The 18,550-nt window shown below is 46.8% G+C and overlaps 1 protein-coding gene across 5 annotated transcripts in view; it reads right to left on the reverse strand.

Moving 5' to 3' along the window:
• LOC138821388 (homeobox protein PKNOX2) overlaps positions 1 to 18,550 on the reverse strand; it is a 257,917-nt gene that overhangs the window by 38,156 nt on the left and 201,211 nt on the right. For all 5 annotated transcript variants that reach the window (XM_070013587.1, XM_070013588.1, XM_070013583.1 and 2 more), the window contains one exon: positions 7,064 to 7,235. In XM_070013587.1, coding sequence (XP_069869688.1) covers positions 7,064 to 7,235 — 172 coding nt within the window. The remainder of the gene's footprint in view (positions 1 to 7,063; positions 7,236 to 18,550) is intronic.

An 18,550-nucleotide genomic window follows, 5' to 3' on the forward strand; every position in this document is an offset into this window, starting at 1 on the left:
AAAAAATACCTTTTAATAATTTCTAATGTTTCATTGGCGTTTCCTGTTGCTACTCTCTATTCAATAATTCCCTCCATCCCTTTGTGTTTAGTAACACATCCTCTATCATGTATGTTTAAAATTTGGATTTTTGGCTCTACATCAGAAAAAATGTGCTGGTTTATTTAACAATATCTCTTCTTCGTTTTTCTTTTTAGTCGGTTATGGGGCTTGAACCCTGGGCCTGGGTGCTGTTTTTTTTTTTTTCTTTTTGCTTATGTGGTGCTGAGGAATCGAACCCAGGGCCTCATGCATGCAAGGCAAGCGCTCTACCACTGAGCCACCTTCCCAGCCCAATGGGTGCTGTTTTTGAGCTCTTTTGCTCAAGGCTAGTGCTCTACTACTTTAAGCCACAGCACCACTTCTGGTTTTCTGGTGGTTAATTGGAGATATGAGTGTCATAGACTTTCCTGCCCAGGCTGGCTTTGAACTGTGATCCTCAGATCTCAGCCTCCTGAGTAGCCAACAGTGTGAGCCAACAGTGCCCAACTTATTTAACAATATCTCTAAATGACTTTGATCATATAAAAATTATTACAGAGCAATAACAATGCCATTTAATTTAACATCATCACCAGGTGAGATGATGAATGTGTTCTTAATTTCTCTGCTAGGTTTTGCTCTATCTTTCAGATTCTCTACCTCCTTCTTTTTTTTCTTCTTCTTATTTTTTATTGTTATTATTAAGGAGTTGCACAGGAGGTTACAATTCCATAAGTCAGGCTATGAGTACAGTGCTTCTTGAGCAATGTCATAGCCCCTTCTCTTTCTAAATAAAGATCCAGCCTTCCTCAGGTGCCAGTAGCTCATGCATGTAATCCTTGCTACTCAGGAGGCTGAGATCCTGAAGCCAGCTGGAAGCCAGCCCAGGGAAAGAAAGCCTTTAGAGTCTGATCTCTAATTAACCAACAAAAAGTTGAAAGGAGAGATATGGTATGAGTGATAGAGTGTCAATTTTGAGCTAAGGGACTGTTTGCAGATCCTGAGATCAAGCCCCAGTACTAGTGAATACACCTGTGCACGCATGCACGCACGAGCACACACACACACACACACACACACACACACACACACACACACAAATCTAGCCTTCTTCTAAGAGGTCCTCTTGAAAATAGCAAAGCAAGATGGAGCCTCACATTTTCATGACACAGCACTGTATAAAAATCCATAGTCCCAGGAAAATACCAAGATAGGGGCTTCTTATTTTCAATGAAATTACATGTTATGCTGCCTTGAATCTATTATTTGCTGTCTGGGCACTTTGAACAAGTTGCTTAAACTTTATCTGTCCAATTTGGGATGATGGTAATACCTACACACTGAAAAGACGGTGTATGCAAATGTTCTGGACATACAGTAGGGTCCTCAGTATATGCGGATTCTTCTTGCCAATGTGGCTTCTCCACCTCAATGTTCTTTTCTAAATGGCTGCTGCTTTGGTAGGATGTGGCCTTTCCAAACATTTGTATACACAGCACTTTACAATTTACAAAAGGTTTCTGTCTCCATGATCTTGTCTGAGTTTCATCACCACAGGGATACAGGCAAGGTTGTCAATCACTCTTCTAGAGATTAGGAGATGGAGGTTTAGAGATTAGATAACCTGCTCAGTTCTTTGCCAAGGGAGCGACTTCCTCCCTCCCCCCTCTCCTCTTCTGCAAATTGAGAAGCTGGGACTATTCTCCCTCACTTACAGAAGAAGGAGTTTATATAAACACACATTCCTTAATGTGCTCTGACATTTCCTGTGTGTCACTGGGGAAGCCAAACTCAAATCTAATCAGGAATTTTTCCAGCCTGGGCAAGCTTGGCTTGACCCAGTTGGAAATGTGGGGTCACTAGGCTAAAAAGTGGAACATGGAAGCAAGGTGAACCCGAGGGACTGGAGGACTGCCAGAATGGGACTGAATGAACATTTTACGGAAGCTTCATGCATGACAAGTCATATCGGGTTGCTTGAATCACGAACCCAGAATTTGGAGAAGCCATAGAGAGTCTTGAGAACAAAGTCTCAGAATTTGGGGGAGTTAGATCCACTTGATTCAAGTCCTAGCTATGCACCTTATTGTCTAGAGAATCCTGGGCCTTTCATTTCTTCTTCTATCTAAGCGAAGGGACTACTGTGAGAATCAAATAGCAAAGTAGGGTAACCAAAGAAAATGGAGTTTGGAGGCTGTCTTTAGTCTTTTGCTGCTCCACAGTGACACCTTAAACAGTTAACTACCTGTAAAGTAGGAAAATACCCTTGACTCCTATGAACTGTGGCTCAGTGGCAGCCAGCTTGCCTAGCAGGTACAAGGCCCTGGGGTTGATCTCCAGCACCAATAGATAAATAAATAAATAAATAAATAAATAAACAAATAAATGCAACTCTTAGGTATAACTGCTTGTTTAGTTAGTTGATGCTGGAGATTGAACCCAAGACTTCAAGCATGTTAGGCAAGTGAAAATTGGGCATAATATTATTAATATATGCCTTGTGGATTTGGAAAGAGGCTTAAGTAAAGTGTTTAGCTTGGTACCTGGCACCTGGTAAGAACTCTATAAATGTTAATTATTACCAGCATTGATTATTTTTATCTCCTTTCCCTTCCCTGGTGTCTGTAAGATCTTTAGCTCTTTTCTAGGTTTAAAGAATAAAAAAATAAAAAGCCTGGTTTGAGGCTGCAGAGAATGAATCTCCCAACAGGGCTGCCTGAGGTCTCTGTGGGCCTGGAGCCCTGGGCTGGATCCTTCTCCGGCCTCCTCATTCCCAGCCTCCAGACTCTGGCTCTGCCTTTTCCAAGGGGCCCAGAGGTCTAGGGAGGCCCCCATTTTGGAGCTGTGGCTTTGTGGTCAGGCGGCAGCCATAATCTGTCCCCGGAGCCACAACCAGAGCCTCATTAAAACATGCCCATAAATGTTAAAAAATTTACACATAAAAAAATTCCATGCATGAAACTGAAACCGTACGTTTTACAGCTTTAGTTTGAAATCTTGCATAATATATAAAACCTTGGCCCTGCACCAAGGGCCCATAAATCAGATTTTATAAAACAAAAAGCTTTTACCTTTCAAAGGGGTTTGGGGAACTTGCAAATTTTACAAACTTAACCAACTGCCAGTCAGAGGCTGCTGGGTCCAAGGAGGGGATCTGGGGGCCAGGTGAGAAAGGTCTGGAGAGTGCTGGGAGGGGAGGAATTGGGGCTGACCTTTTTCTGGGGAACCCCCACTGGGAAATTCCAGCTTAGTCACCAGGAGGGTGGAAAGCTGCCACAGATGGTGTGGAAATAGGGAGGTAAAAAGGGTGAGAGTTTGGGAACCCAGGGAAGATATTGGTGGCACTAGTTTGTTTCCAAGTGAGAGTTTTATTGCCACCGGGGGAGAAGGGAGGGGGAGCCACTGCAGAAGGAACACAAATCAGGTTCGGGTCCTGACAAGCCACATCTCTTCTGTAGATCTTGTGGCTGTCCAAATCCTAAGCAGTAAAAGGTGGAGTGGAGTGTGGGGTAAGGGCGGGGAGCCTGGAAGTTGGGGCAGGTAGACTTGCTTCTCTGCATCTTATGATTCCATATTCTACCCTGTAGGGGAGCTGTGATGCAGCAGAAGGAGGGATTGATGGTCCCTCAGAAATCTACAGCTGAGCCCCCCCCCCCAATCTCTAGGGAAGTCTGGGAGCGCTGACTCAGCTGTTCTCATGGGGATTTGTCTGGAAAAGCAGCTCTGGGACACTGTGGGGAGCCTGGGAGTGTATGACTGGGTGGGGCTAAGTGGGTGGGAGAAAGCAGGGCAGGGGCAGAGAGGAGCTGGAGAGGCCAGGCTCTGGGTATGGGGAGGGGATCTTGAGAGAATCACAGTTTAGGGGAACCGGAGTGCCCTCCTGACAATCCCATCTATGAAAGTCAATATTCAAGGGCAAAGGAAAGCCACCCTGACACACACATATATAAAAAATAAATCTCTCAATTATCTCAGCTCATTTGCTTGGGGTCCCTCATTTTATGTCCCTGCTCGGCTGCGCAGTATATCTGTCCGGAGAAAGAGTTACAGTCCGTTGGGCTACGTGTGCGGGGTTGTAAAAAATACAGATGCCAAATTAACTGGCTGTGGCACTCGGCAGCTGATTGAGCTGGTAATAACGTGATCTGACCTTTTTCTAATTTCTAATTACGTGCATCTCGGTTGTGCTGGCGACATGATTCTTGTTCTAATGATGATTCCTGTGCCATCATCTCCCCTGCCCCACACAGGACCAGGGGCAGGGGTGGCAGAGGGCATTAATTTCCCTAGGCCCTTCCTCCCCCAAAAAGTTTCAGAGTCCTGGCCACATCTTTCTAGTGGCTAGGGGATGATGTCAGAGAGCAGGAACACCTTGCATTTGAGATTAATCCTCAGATGCAAGGTATTTTTAAAGGCCAATTCCATAAGCCAGCTCGTGGATTAATTTTTATGACCATATGAAATGGGTGCGTTATCTCTGCAGATGAGAAAACTGAGCTTCAAGGGACTCCCATCCATTACGGTCACACAGACAATAAATGATGACCCTAGGTTCAGGTCTTTTTGTCTCTAGGTCTTGTTCACATTTTCTATTTGCCCAATCAATCAATCAATCAATCAATAATCTTTAACTTGTTAATTCATTTAGCTAACTTACTTTGGAAAATCTGGTCTGTATGAACAGATAGATGGTCCAAAGATTACTCCATCAGCTGGACCATTCCTAGGCCCATCACCTGAGACAGGACCAGGGGACACTAGATACTTGAGGCCATTGAAGTTTCCATAACGTCCTCAGGTCAGGCCTAGCACATGGTAGACACCAACCCAGTCTCATTAGATTGAATGGAGAAATCTGGTTACTTAAGTGATCAGAACCCTGAGACACCTGGGCAGGCTGGCAAGAAGGAGCATGGAGCTGGACTCTTGTTTTTCTTTCAAGCTGTGCTGGAATGGGAAATTGTCTCCAGTGGGCCTTCCACAGCTCATATGTTACGTGAGGGTAGGCAGGGCAGGTGAGGTTTGGTCCCCAAGCATTACCACCTCTTAAAGTTTAAATTCCTTCACACGATTAGGTCTAATTTTAGATCTTCCCTTACCAACATAAGTCTCTTTCTGTGTCAAGTAGAGCCCTAGCCCTTAGGTCTATTCCAGCTCCTGCATAAACGGCTGCTTCGTTTTCGTGGCTGCCTGAATCTGGGTTTCTGAGAATCTGCTTCCTAACTTGTCTGATTCTGATTAGCCAAACAGCAGGGCAAGGCCAGACCTGCCTGCCCTTCACAATAACCAACTGGAGAATCTGCTTTCCTAAGGAATTCCAGAGATGGTGGGCTGACCACTTGAGCAGTGGTGGGTTGTTCAATCCCTGTTGGGGAAAAGGAGATGCCAGGGCCCAGCAGTGGTAGATTTGGGGGTGTTAATGCCTCTGCTAACACGCCTGACAGCCAGCCAGTGTTCACCCTCTGCCTGAGGCCTGCCCTGCTCTCTAAATGATGGCCCCATCACAGCCCTTCACAAATTTCCGGGCCACATGAGCTTTCCTAGTCACTCGCTTTTGGACTCCATAAAGTACCACGTTTGATGCTGAGAGAAGCAGTGGTGTGGATAATTCACTGCCCAGAATAATACCAAAGTCATTTACATCTGTTCTGCAGATGCATCCTGTGTGTGTGTGTGTGTGTGTGTGTGTGTGTGTGTGTGTGTGTGTGTGTGTGTGTGTGTGTGTGTGTGTGTGTGTGTGTATGTGTGAGTTCTATTTTTCTTTCTTCCTTCTTCCAGCCACATTTGCTTTTCTCATTCTGTTCTCCTTTGGGGAGCAGCTACTGCCTAAAATTCTGGGTGTAAGAGGTCAGCATTATCATCAATCAGTGTGTGAAAGAGTTTTGCAGAGTTTCCAAATTTACCGTGCATAATCTGGGCAATCCATCCCCACTAAAATCAGGAGCTGTGGTTAATAATTCCAGGAGGACTAATCAGGGTTCACAGAACAGCCATTCTAACACTTTCCCACCACAGAATTCCCAGGGGATAAGACTATGGTGTGCTCCAAGTTATACAGCACTTGCCTAGCAAAACACAAAGCCCTAAGTTCAAATCCTAGGATTGCAATAACAGCAACAAAGAATTGCTGGTCTAGATGAGAATTTTCAGATTCTATATAACCTAAAGACCACCAAATCTAACTAAAGATGGAAGTTTCCCCAGGAGATGGAAATTGCAGATTCACAGGTTCCCACCCTGAATTGAATCACAATTCTTTGGTGTGGTCAGGGACTGTGTCTTTTTTTTTTTTTCTGAATCCTGGGACTTGAACTCATGGCTATGAGTTCAAGTGAGCTGCCCCTGAGCTTCTTTTGCTCAAGGCTAGTACTCTATTACTTGACCACAGTGCCATTTCTGGCTTTTTCTGGGTAGTTTATCAGAGATAAGAATCTCACTGACTTTTTTTTGCCAGGACTAGCTTTGAACTGCAATCCTTAAATCTCAGCCTTCCGAGTAGCTAGTATTACAGACGTGAGCCACTAGCGCCTAACTGAGACTGTGTCTTTTAAGTTATAGAGATGATCAGAGTGACAAATAGTTTGGGAGTCTAATCCACTGTGTCACCTCTGCTGGACCTCCTAGCATGACTGTGTCTCCAGATCTGTCTTATCATATTTAGGAGTGCTTGTTATCCAACCCTCTGCACCACAGCCCATCCCCACCATCTTCTCCATGAACAGTCCCAGACTCAGAACAGCTGCTGTTCTGAGCTACCCTCTGGCTGCTGGGCCATCCTTTCCTCTTGCCTGTACTGCAAGCTGGGGAGTAGTCAGATGCTTGGTCCATGGTGAGCAAAGGTGGGAAGAACGAGGCAGCAAACACCTGTGCCTAGAAGGCCTGGTTTTAGAACTTGGACATGTTTCTTAGCTGTAGAATGCTTCACAACTCCAAAGTTTTCACTGAATACAGTAATGAAGGAAACATTTCTAGGGTGTTTTTAAGGGGAGATGAGCAGAGGTTAGGGAGGCTCTAGACAGGGGTCGGGATGAAGGGTCTTTACCAGATTGTCCAGTTCTGGGTCATCACTGAAGAAGGGTTTGTGCTCCTGTTCCTGCTGGTGGACAAAGTTCTCGATGTCCACGTCAAAGCTGGCGGACGTGATGCACTCAGAGCCCTGGGTGGCCTGTTCACATTTCTCAAACAGCAGCGTCAGGAGCGGGAAGAGAGGGTGCCTGTGGGGACATCAAGAGCTCACACATGCGCACACACAGAGACCGTACTGCTGGCTGGACTATGATGTTTCCTTCCCATATCCCCATGCCTACTTCCCTCAACATCCCGCTCTTTCCCCAATTCCTAGGGTGAGCCTAGCCGGTATTATTTCCTTTCTTGGCCTCCCTCAGTTCTTTCCTTTCAAAGAAGTAGGAATCCCTTCTTTCCTCCCTTTCTTTCTTTCTGTCTGCCTTTCCTTCTCTCTCTCTCTCTCTCTTTCTTTCTTCTTTCTTTCTTTCTTTCTTTCTTTCTTTCTTTCTTTCTTTCTTTCTTTCTTTCTTTCTTTCTCTCTTTCTTTCTTTCTCTCTTTCTCTCATGTTGTCAGTTGTGGGGCCTGAACTCTGGGTCTGGGCACTGTCCCTCAGCTCTTCAGCTCAAGGCTAGTGCTCTACTACTTGAGCCACAGCGCCACTTCCAGTTTTTCTGCTTATGTGGTGCTGAGGAATTGAACCTTCATCCATACAAGGCAAGCACTCTACCACTGAGGCCACCTTCCCAGCCCAAGAATCCATTTCTTTTTCTTTGTTGTCATGGGGCTTGAACTTGGGGCTTAGGTGCTGTCCCTGAGCTCTTTTGCTCAAGGCTAGCACTCTTCCACTTTGAGCTACAGCACCACTACGGGTTTTCTGGTGGTTAATTGGAGATAAGAGTCTTATGGACTGAGGTAAGTACTTTGGCTCAGATATATACATCATAAAACCACACACTCACACACACTTACATACTGTCTGGAGCCAGCTAAGGGCAGCAGATGTGCACAGACACTTGTGCATTGGCAAGTGTATGCAAGGGGAAAATGCACAAGCCCGAACGTTCATGGACACATCATGGGTGGATGTCTCCACTTGTCCTGTGTCTATTGGCAGACTCAGTTTAGATCAGGCATATCAATGACAAACATCACATTTTCCATCACCAAACTTTAGCACAGCTGTAATTTGCATCATTATTTGTTCACTGTTTTCCTCCAAGACATTCTCTCAATTTATGATTGTTGTAACCCTAGAATCTTACTTTATAAGCTCATACCAGGTGTTCAATCAATATTCGACGGCGAATTGACTAAGCCAATGAATGGAGTATATGCATGTGTGTGCACATATGTATGTGTGCACATGTGTGTGCACATGTGCACATGTTCCTGTGATATGGCCCTATGAGTCTTAACATAAAGCACACCACCATCTGGAAGCTTCTCAGAATGCCTTCCACCTCCAATTGTAAGCCTTTCATCCTTGAATTGTCTGTTTTGTCATCTGCCTTCTTCTCTAGGTTTAGAAGGAATTAAGCCCACCTCAGTCACCCAAGATTCCAGCAGAGGCCTACGGACCCCCATGAAATTTGTTAGATACATACACTACATATATGCATACTTATTTACATGTACAAATGGATATCAGATTTCTCTCTATAGCATGTGCTCAGATGTATTCTTGGGTTGTTGGTTCTAAGGTCAGGAAAGCCCCAGTCTATTCTCCCATGACTGAAAAAAAATCTGCATATCTGTCTCTGGTCTGTCTCTGTAGACTCCTGGGACCACAAAGTCTTGATTTTTTTCTTTTCTATGAGGTGCTCTTTGTAGGGAGAGGAGAAATGTATGAGGGGCCTGGTCCCTGGGCTCTGGTCTGAGGGATGATCTGACCAGCCCTGTCCATAGGACTTTCTGCAATGATGGAAAGTGCTCTGAAATCTACACTGTCCAATACAGTAACCACTAGCCATGTGAGGCCAATGAACACTTGAAATATGGCTACTGTAACTCAGACATTGAATTTTTAATTGTATTGAATTTTAATTAATTTTAATCTAAGTAGCAACATGTGGCTAGAGGCTAAAGACTGAAGACCAGAGGAAAAAGAGGAAAAAAGGAAAAAGAGGCCATGCTTTCTCCCTGCATGCACACTGACATGCCACCGTGCTTGCAATGTTGGTTACCAGGGGTGGGGATGGGCCCCTAGGTACCTGTCTCATTCTAGAATTCCAACAGTTCTTAGCAAAAAAAAGCACTCAGGGGGCCTGGTGCCAGTGGCCTGTGCCGGGGATCTTAGCTACTCAGGAAACTGAGATCTGAGGATCTCAGATCGAAGCTAGCCCAGGCAGACTCCAATTAATCACCCAAAGCCAGAAGTGGACGCTCCAGTAGTGGCTCAAGTGGTAGAACTCAGCTTTGAGTAAAATCAACAACGCTAGTGGCTCACACTCAGGAGGCTGAGATCTAAGGTTCACGGTTCAAAGCCAGCCTGGGCAGGAAAGTCTGTGAGACTCTTATCTCCAATTAACCACTAGAAAACCAGAAGTGGTGCTGTGTCCCAAGTGGTAGAGCATTCGCCTTGAGCTGAAGAGCCAAGGGACAGCCCCAGGCCCAGAGTTCAAGCCCACAACTGACAAAAAACAAACAGCAACAAAAAACAAACACATAGGAACAGTGTCTGGGCCCTGAGTTCAAGTTCCAGTACTGCCCTCCCCATCACAAAAGACACTCAGAGCTTACCCCTATTCCTACCTCACCCACATTCATATTAGACACCCGCCTTCCTCCTCAGCCTTAGGGTGAGCAGGGGTGAGAAGAGATGAAGGGAGATAAATCCTGCTTTGAATGAGCTGTGGGACTATGCAGGAGGCACTTTCTCCCTGACTGGCCCTGGTTTTGGGAGCTGATTCATAAATTCCTGGGCCCCAAGACTGTAGCAGGCTGAGTGTCTTCTCTGCAGCAAAGAGGGTCAACATTTAAGGGTGGCTCATCTGCAAATGGGCAGAAGATCTATTGAGCTCTGGCAAAGCAAAACAATGGGTGAGTTCAGCCATCTGGCTGAAGACAAAGAGAGTACCAGGTGAAGGGGTTAAATTCCAGTGTAAGTCTTCATTTGCAGCCAGTAATACTGCAGCATATTATAGTCTAATCTAACCTGATCCCAGTTTAATGCAAGATTCTCCTGGCCCTGAGTGGAATACCAAAGAAAGCCTCAGTGGCTGTAATTTAAGCAGAGCCCTGCAGTGGTTTAGCTGAGGGCCATGAAAGGCAAATTCCAGACGGTGTTATGAATTATTGCGCCTTATGAACCTTCCTACTCTCAACAGATGCCTGCTGCCATTTAAACAGCCACTAGATCAATTAGGAATGAAAGGCACAAATCGACTCTGTACAAGGGCACTAAATTACCAGGAACTAATAATCCGCAGCATCGTGCCAGGTGGTGGGGGTGCAGCCCCCCACCCCAACCCACGGCAGCCACGGTCACCGCACAATTCCTTTCTCAATGGCGGGAAGGAGGGTGGGCAGCTGCTACAGAGGAAATGGTGTGTGTGTGTGTGTGTGTGTGTGTGTGTGTGTGTGTGTGTGTGTGTGTGTGTGTAAATGCAGATGTGTGCACTGGAGTTGAATGCAGGCTGTTGACAGAGCAGGGGTGTAAGGGTTGTGTGGTGTCCCATGTCTTTTTCATTGTGTGCACACAACATTGTGTAGATCCACTATGTACACGCATATGCATATAGGGCTGCGTGCATGCAGTTGGATTTAGGGCAGATTTGGGGTACCACGAAGATGGTGTGTGGATGGCTCTGCCCTACTGTATGCAGTATATATGTGGAGCTATGAGGTCTGTGTACACAGTATGGGTAACAAGTGGGGTACTCAGGTGGGGCCTGCAGGGATTAAGTCTCCCCAGCTCAGAGCACTAGAATCAGAGAGAAGAGAGTGTCTCCTCTGCTTATTGCCTTGTCCCTGAAGAGGGGAGCAGCTTCTCTCGAAGTGGTCACAGAGGGTCTCTCTGAGGAGGTGACATTTAAGTCAAGCTTTACATGGTGAGAAGAAAAGCCATGCAAAGTGCAGGGGGTAAAGCGAAGCCCTGAGATGGGGGTGAGCTTGGCAGGCTTTGGGTACAAAAACGAGCTGGGTGTGTTGGAGTGAGGTGGGTAGGAGGGGTTGGAGGAGATGAGGTGGAAGAGGCTCTCAGGCAGGGCGGGGCCTGTGGGGTTGGGGTGGAAGACATCGTCATACACCCTTGGGACAATGTTCACCTCTTGGGCACAGCTACCTGGGTCTATTTTATAATTCTCAGGTGTCATATCTCCCAGGGGCCATATATGGACCTTTTCTTGTTCTGTGTCAGTATTGGGGCTTGAATTCAGGATTTTGAGCTCTCAGATGGCTTTTGCATTGAAGGTAGTGCTCTTCCGCTTGAGTCATACCTTCACTTCCAGCTTTTCGCTGGTTTATTGGAGACAAAGAGTTCCATGTACCTTTCTGACTGGGCTGGCTTTGAACTGCAGTCCTCAGATCTCAGCCTCCTGAAGAGCTAGGATTACAGGTGTGAGACCTGTAAATATGTGGCAGTGCCTGCCACATATTTGAGTCTTGTTTTATGATACTGAGGATGGAACACAGAGACTTCACATGCTTAGGCAAGTACTGTACCACTAAGCTGTACCTCAACACTCTCTTGGTATATTTGCTATGACTTATGGATCACTCTGGAAAAGAGAAACTGCCACTTGTCCTTCTCCCCAAGTTGACTAAGGGGCCATGGAGCACGGGGTAGCCTTCATGGGGCTGGCCTGGTGCCCTCTTCCTCACCTGACCACTGGGGGCAGTCAGGAAGGAAGGGCATGAGCAGTGTCGTCAGCACCCAATCCTTTCTCCTCATTCCCCACTCTTCCTAGATTCCTGCAACTGGTTACTTCCACTGACACCAGATGACTGCTGAGTTTATCAACAACCTTTCACATGAACTATACCAGGCCATGGTAGCTGCCTGTGGCTTGCACTCTGTCCTGGATCACGGCTACCTGCTTAGCTGCCATCTTGGGAGTGGATGCTGCTGGACTCTGGGGCTGCAGATGTTGGCCCAGTGCCTAGTGCTTAGCTCCTTTTCCGGCTGCCCAGCCTGTTCTTGGGCTAAGAGTTACCTTCCCTGCCCCCCACCCCACAAAGTAGATAAGAAACCAGCACCCTGCTTGAGGAGTCCTTTGTTCCCTCCCTCCCTCCTTCCCTCCCTCTCTTTCCCTCCCTCCCTTCCTTTTTTTCTTTCTTTCTCTCTTTCCCAGTCCTGGGGCTTGAAATTGGTCTGAGCACTGTCTCTGAACTTTCGTGCTCTGCCACGTAAGCTACAGCTCCATTTCTAGTTTTTGGTGGTTCATTGGAGATAAGGGTCTCCTGGATTTTCTGCCTGAGCTGGCCTCAAACCGCAATCCACAGATCTTAGCCTCCTGAGTAGCTAGGACCCCAGGTGTGAGCCACCAGCAGCCAGCTTGAGGAGTCCTTCCCAGAAGTCTTGGTGGCAGGTTCAGGGCCCCCCTGTGAATACTGCAGGATGTGTGAGAGCTGGCATGGGTGTCGCTGATGACAGGAACGTCCCTAGTTGAGGCAGGGATAGGACAAGGGGAGAGATTTCCCAGTAGAGGTGGGGTCTTGGCTTTTGGGAATCTCATTTTACCCAGCTAGAATATTTTTTTGAGGTGGGGATGGTGCTGGGGATCAAATCCAAGGCCTCACACCTGCCAGACAAAGCCCTGAATCACTGACACCCTCTTCTCCACATCCCTTGACCCAAAACATGGCTTTTAAGGAACTCCTCTTCCCTCTGCCCAGGCCTCTTCCATATTGGATCACATCCTCCAGGAGCTAATCTGGAATACAGAACCAGGCCTCCAGTGCCCAGAAGACAATGTACAAGATGGGAGAGATGGTCATTAGACTCTCCAAAGAGCTGAGGACATTTAACCTCCACAAGAGCTCACCTTCTTCCTCCAAGACCCCTTCCCCTGCTCGGCTTCCCTCCAACCCCCGGCCACTTCCCGTGCGACTGCCCCCCTCCACCTCAATCTCTCTTAAGCCGTTCAAAATTTGGAGGAAATAAATCTCACTACACTAATTCAGTGAGAGTTTGAGCCTCGTCAGTGCAGAACAAATAAAAGGAGTGAACTGGCATGACATTTTACTGCAGAAGAGAGGTCGTTTCCAGCCACTAATAAAAAGGATTTGACACAGACTAATAAAGAGAAATGAATTTCTCTAATGGCCTAATTTAGCACATTCAGCACTGTGCCTTTGCCTGGGCGCTGGGAGCGTGGACAGGGGCAGGAGGAAGGAAGGGACAGGCTGGGCTCGGGGAGAGGGGAAGAAGAGAGGATCTCAAATAATATTTTATTATTTCTTTATTTTTTTCTTTCTTGGGCTCCCCTCCCCCCCCCGCCCTGCCCCCACCCTCATCACCTCTCCCCAGGAGCATCAGAACTAAAATCTAGCTCAAGATATGCAGTTCCTGTTAACGATCCAAAGAAATAAAGAAGCCCTCTCCATAGAATTGCAGCCTTGTGCTAGCTTAAGCAGGTGATTAAACCGGATGTGTTGATTTCTACAGGGGTTTAAGCCATCGTTTGGTTTAATTACTTCTGACATTTCTGCTTTCATGTTTTCTACATCACCCAAATTTGTTAGCTTGGAGTGCCCAGTCTGGGGGTTAAGATACATGGGGCCACCCCTAGGAAAGCAGAGAGAGCAGGGATAGAGCAGGATGATGGCTGCAGCCCTTTTTAGGAGTTCTGACCACCCCCAACACACTGCCTGTCGGGGTCAAGAGTTTCTTCAGGCCAGGCATCTGTGGCTCATGCCTGTAATTCTACCTATTCAAGAAGCTGAGATCTGAAGATCATGGTTTGAAGCCAACCTAGGCAGGACAGACCGTAAGATTCTTCTCTCGGGCTGGGAAGGTGGCTCAGTAGAGCGCTTGCCTTGCATGCATGAGGCCCTGGGTTCGATTCCTCAGCACCACATAAGCAAAAAAGAAAAGAGCTCGAAGTGGCACTGTGGCTCAAGTGGTAGAGCGCTAGCCTTAAGCTGAAGAGCTGAGGGACAGTGCCCAGGCCTATAGTTCAGGCCCACGACTGGACCCCCTCCCCCCCAAAAAAGATTCTTCTCTCCATATAACCACCAGAAATGGAGCTGTAGCTCAAGTGATTAGGTGCCAGCCTTGAGAAAAAACAAAAAACAAAACCCTAAAAACTAAGGAACATTAGTCAGACCCAGAGTTCAAGCCCCAGTACCAACATACACCCCCCCCCCCACACACACACACACTTCTTCAGTTCCAATAGGCTCCTGAGCAGCCTCTGCAGGTGAGATAATGTCATTGTAAACTGATGGTTTCTCAAAGACCACGTCCTGGTACTTCTTACATTCACATCGAACTTGAAGTTAAATATGAGCTGTGGGGGTGGAGCTCATGTCCTTTCAACCATTTCCCTTCCTTCTTCCTTGGACAACCATATTGTGTTTTTGTTTTTAATGTAAAACATTTCTTCCTGCTTAGGGATGGAGTAGAAGGAGAGAGGTGGGGGCGGGGAATAAAGAAAGAATGAAAAAAGCACAGGGCTTCAGAGAAGCTATGATGCCAAGATTAAGAGTAATGGAGAGAGCAGGCACGTAGTCAAAAACAAGTGACCACAGACTAGGGAGAGGGTGTGGGCATGGTCCCAGACAGGGAACAGTAGTGTGGAGAGCTCTTTCTGGATAATAAACCTTGTGATTCATGCCACTCTGTCCCTTCTGAGTCTCTCAGCCATCCTTTTCCTTGTGACCTTGGCCATGTTATAGACCTCAATTATGAGTCCAGCCAAGTGTGTGGTCGCCTGCCTAGGCTGTCCATCTTTTCTCTCTGTGGCTGCCCTTGGCGCCCCTAGGCTCCCCCTGCACAGATTCATCCTGCGGATGAATGGTGGAAGAAGGGAGTCCAGAAGCAGCACCTTGCCCCTCCTGACACCTCTGGGTTCCTTGTGAGGGGCATTCATAAAGTATTTAAAAATGATTAGCTTTGCATTCGTTATTCAGAAGGCAGGTGTCACTGTCACATTCCTATACGTTTATAATCAACCAATCAAACTCCCTCTATTGCTCTCTCCTTTTCTCCCTTCCTCCTTCTTGCTCTTTCTGAAGGGAACTGGGGTGGGGCGGGGAACAGAGCCCCTTACTAGTTGGGGCAAGGATGATGATCCAATAGGTGGGATATACTTGTAGCAGACTAAGATTTCTAGGTAGAGATTGTGTGTGTGTGTGTGTGTGTGTGTGTGTGTGTGTGTGTGTGTGTGTGTGTGTGCGCGTGCTTGAACTCAAGGCTTGGGCACTATCCTTGAGCTTGTTTTGCTCAAGGCTAGCATTCTACCACTTGAACCAGAATTCCACTTCTGACTTTTTTTGGGGGGTAGTTTATTGGAGATAAGAGTCTCATGGACTTTACTGCCCAGGCTGGCTTCAAAGTTCAATGCTCAGCTCTCAGCCTTCTGAATAGTAAAGATTTTAGGCATGAGCCACCAGCACCCAGCTTTCTGGGTAGAGATTTTTGGTGATGACACAGTGGGGTCAGAAGTCTAGTCATGGTCAATCCTCTCCAGAGGACACTGTTGGCCAGAGGGATGGAGGAAGGGATGTAAATAAGGGTGGAGCTGCTACTCCAGCTACTTCCTACTCTCTGCAGATACACAGTGGTTCTCAAGTCTTAAAGGTCTGCCTTCCTGAAACTCTACCCAGGGTCTGGCATTTTGATTCCTTATTTCTAGTGACCCAGGCCAGAGACAACTCATATAATAGAAACAGACAATATCCTAGACCCCACTTTCCAACCCTTCCTTAACATCTTTTCATAGACAGCCCAGGCAGGAAAATCCATGAGACTCTTAGCTCCAATAAACTACTCAGAAAAAACTGGAAGTAGTGCTGTGGCTCAAGGAGTAGAGCACTAGCTTTGAACACAAAGAGGTTCAGGGACAGTGCACAAGGCCCTGTGCTTAAGCCTCAGGACTGGAAAAAAAAACTAAAACAAAAACAAAAAAACAACCTCAAAACTTAATTTTCAGCCAGGCACTGGTGGCTCATGCCTGTAACACTAGCAACTCAGGAGGCTGAGATCTGAGGATCACAGTTCAAAGCCAGCCCAGGTAGGAAAGTCCACCAGAAAACCAGAAGTAGTGCTGTGGCTCAAAATGGTGGAGTACAAGCCTTGAGCAAAATAGCTTAGGGACAGCGCCCAGACACTGAGTTCAAACCCTACGACCAACAAATAAATAAGTAAAAAAAAGAAAAGAAAAGAAAAACAAAAACAAAAAAGAAAACCCACTTCTTTTTCTTTAACAAAAAAAAAATCATTGCCAGTAAGAATTTATTTTTATTCCCTTAGGTCATTTACTATATCCTACAAACCACAGCCGTTTGAGCACAATCTGTCTTCCTTATTACAAGGTAACTATAGTCCCTGACCCCATCCGATCTCTTTCTGAATTCCCAGGAATTAGGGACAGTGTGTGACACACGAGAGGCTCCACAAAGGTTCAGTGGATCAATGAGTGGAAATGAATGAATGCATGAAACAGGCAATGGCTATGGGGGTGAAGGCTCTGAGACATCACCCCAACATTCTTTCAAGCCTAGAATCCCTCCTTACAGTGGCACCTGCCTCCAATTTTGCCATCTGCCAGCTTCTAGCCACAGTTGCCACAAAAGACCGATCCGCTCCGGGCTCTGCTGTGGAGCACGTGAAGAAAGGTGCCTGCCTGGCCCTCGATTTCCCCTCCCCTCAAAGCACCAGATGGAGAGAACAGAGTGGGATAGGGAGAAGAAGCCAGAGCCCCTGGTTGGATGTATTTTTACTTCAGGTGTGACGTTGAAACCAGGCGGGTGTATTTTTAGTCCTGCCCAGTGGGCGGTATGTTCTCCTGGGTTGCCTTGGAGAGGACGTCTTCGTGTTGCTAAATTGGAACTGCATCTGTTAGGGTTCCTGGGCTCCAACCCAGCTTTCTTCTCCTGGGTGGGTGGACAGGTCCATTCCTAGGAAGTATGGAGCCCCAAGCAGGTCACAGCCTGCTCTGTATGTCACCCCCTCATTCGTAAGCATGTATGTGCAGCATGCACACACACACACACACACACACACACACACACACACACTCACACACATATCATGTGAATGTTAAGGATACAAAGGGCCTAACAGGAGACCTGGTAGAGATCTCCAGTCCCTTCATAATAATGAGAGGTAACAGGCACAGAAAATAAGTGTCTTTCCCTGAAATTAGTGAGCTAGTGAGCAGCAGTCAGCGTTCTTATCCAGTCACTAGAAATCCAGCCAGTCCACAAAATGAATGTCCTATAAAGGGGGAGATTGTCAGGACTGTCAGGGATTAAACACACACACACACACACACACACACACACACACACACACACACACACACACACACACACACACACACACACACAGGCACTTGGTAAGTTGATGAGATCTCCTTTATGTACTTATTGCATGGAACACTCCAACAGCTTTATCATGCCCATTTTACTTATTTGCATACCGACATGTTGAGTAGTTAAGCTATTTCCTGAAGCAAATCGAGTGAGTTAAACTGCAAAACATTTCTGTCTTACCTGATGTCTGATAACTTCTTTTGGAAATCCCATCCCCCCCAAAAAAATTCTGTGTATTTGGAGAGGACTTTAGCATCTTTTACAAATCTTTTGTTTTCTCATTGAAGGTCTACTTTGTAGGGTAGGAAAGCTTATCAAAAGCTTATGATTTCCGGGCTGGGAAGGTGGCTCAGTGGTAGAGCGCTTGCCTTGCATGCATGAGGCCCTGGGTTCAATTCCTCAGCACCACATAAGAAAAAAGAAAAAAGCTGGAAGTGGTGCTGTGGCTCAAGTGGTAGAGCGCTAGCCTTGAGCTGAAGAGCAGAGGGACAGTGCCCAGGCCCAGAGTTCAGGCCCCATGACCAGACACCCCCCCCCCAAAAAAAGCTTATGATTTCCTACCTCCCCAATGATAGAACCAGATCGTAATCTATACTCTTTCCACTTGATCGTGAAATGGACCAGTGCCTGGAAAAGTTCTCTTGCAACAGAGAAGGTTAAAAGAGAGGCAGAGGCTTACAGAGCCCAGGTAAGAAGGTAGCATTGGCTGTAAGAGCCTGAAGGCCCCAGCTTGCTTGTGTGTACTAACTCCACCCCAGTCATTTTGCATTAGTGGGGAGCCCAGTTGCTGTCTTCCCTTTGTATAAAGGGGCCAGCTTCAGTATAGCACTTAACACAGACATTGCTACCATTCATTGAGATCCTTCTGCGTGCCAAGCACTATCAGCAGTTACAACTGATCGTCACATGACCTCAGAGGATAAATGTCATTGGGCTTCCAGATCTTCCTGGATCTCAGGGGAGAGCCTGCTCTTAGCAGGGACCCTGGATGACTGGGATCCTAGGTAGGCCATGCCCATGAGTTGTGGAAAGAGCAGGAGTTGC

This window comes from Dipodomys merriami, unplaced genomic scaffold (genome assembly GCF_024711535.1).
Source record: "Dipodomys merriami isolate MVZ:Mamm:240054 unplaced genomic scaffold, mDipMer1.0.p SCAF_91, whole genome shotgun sequence".
NCBI lineage: Eukaryota > Metazoa > Chordata > Mammalia > Rodentia > Heteromyidae > Dipodomys > Dipodomys merriami.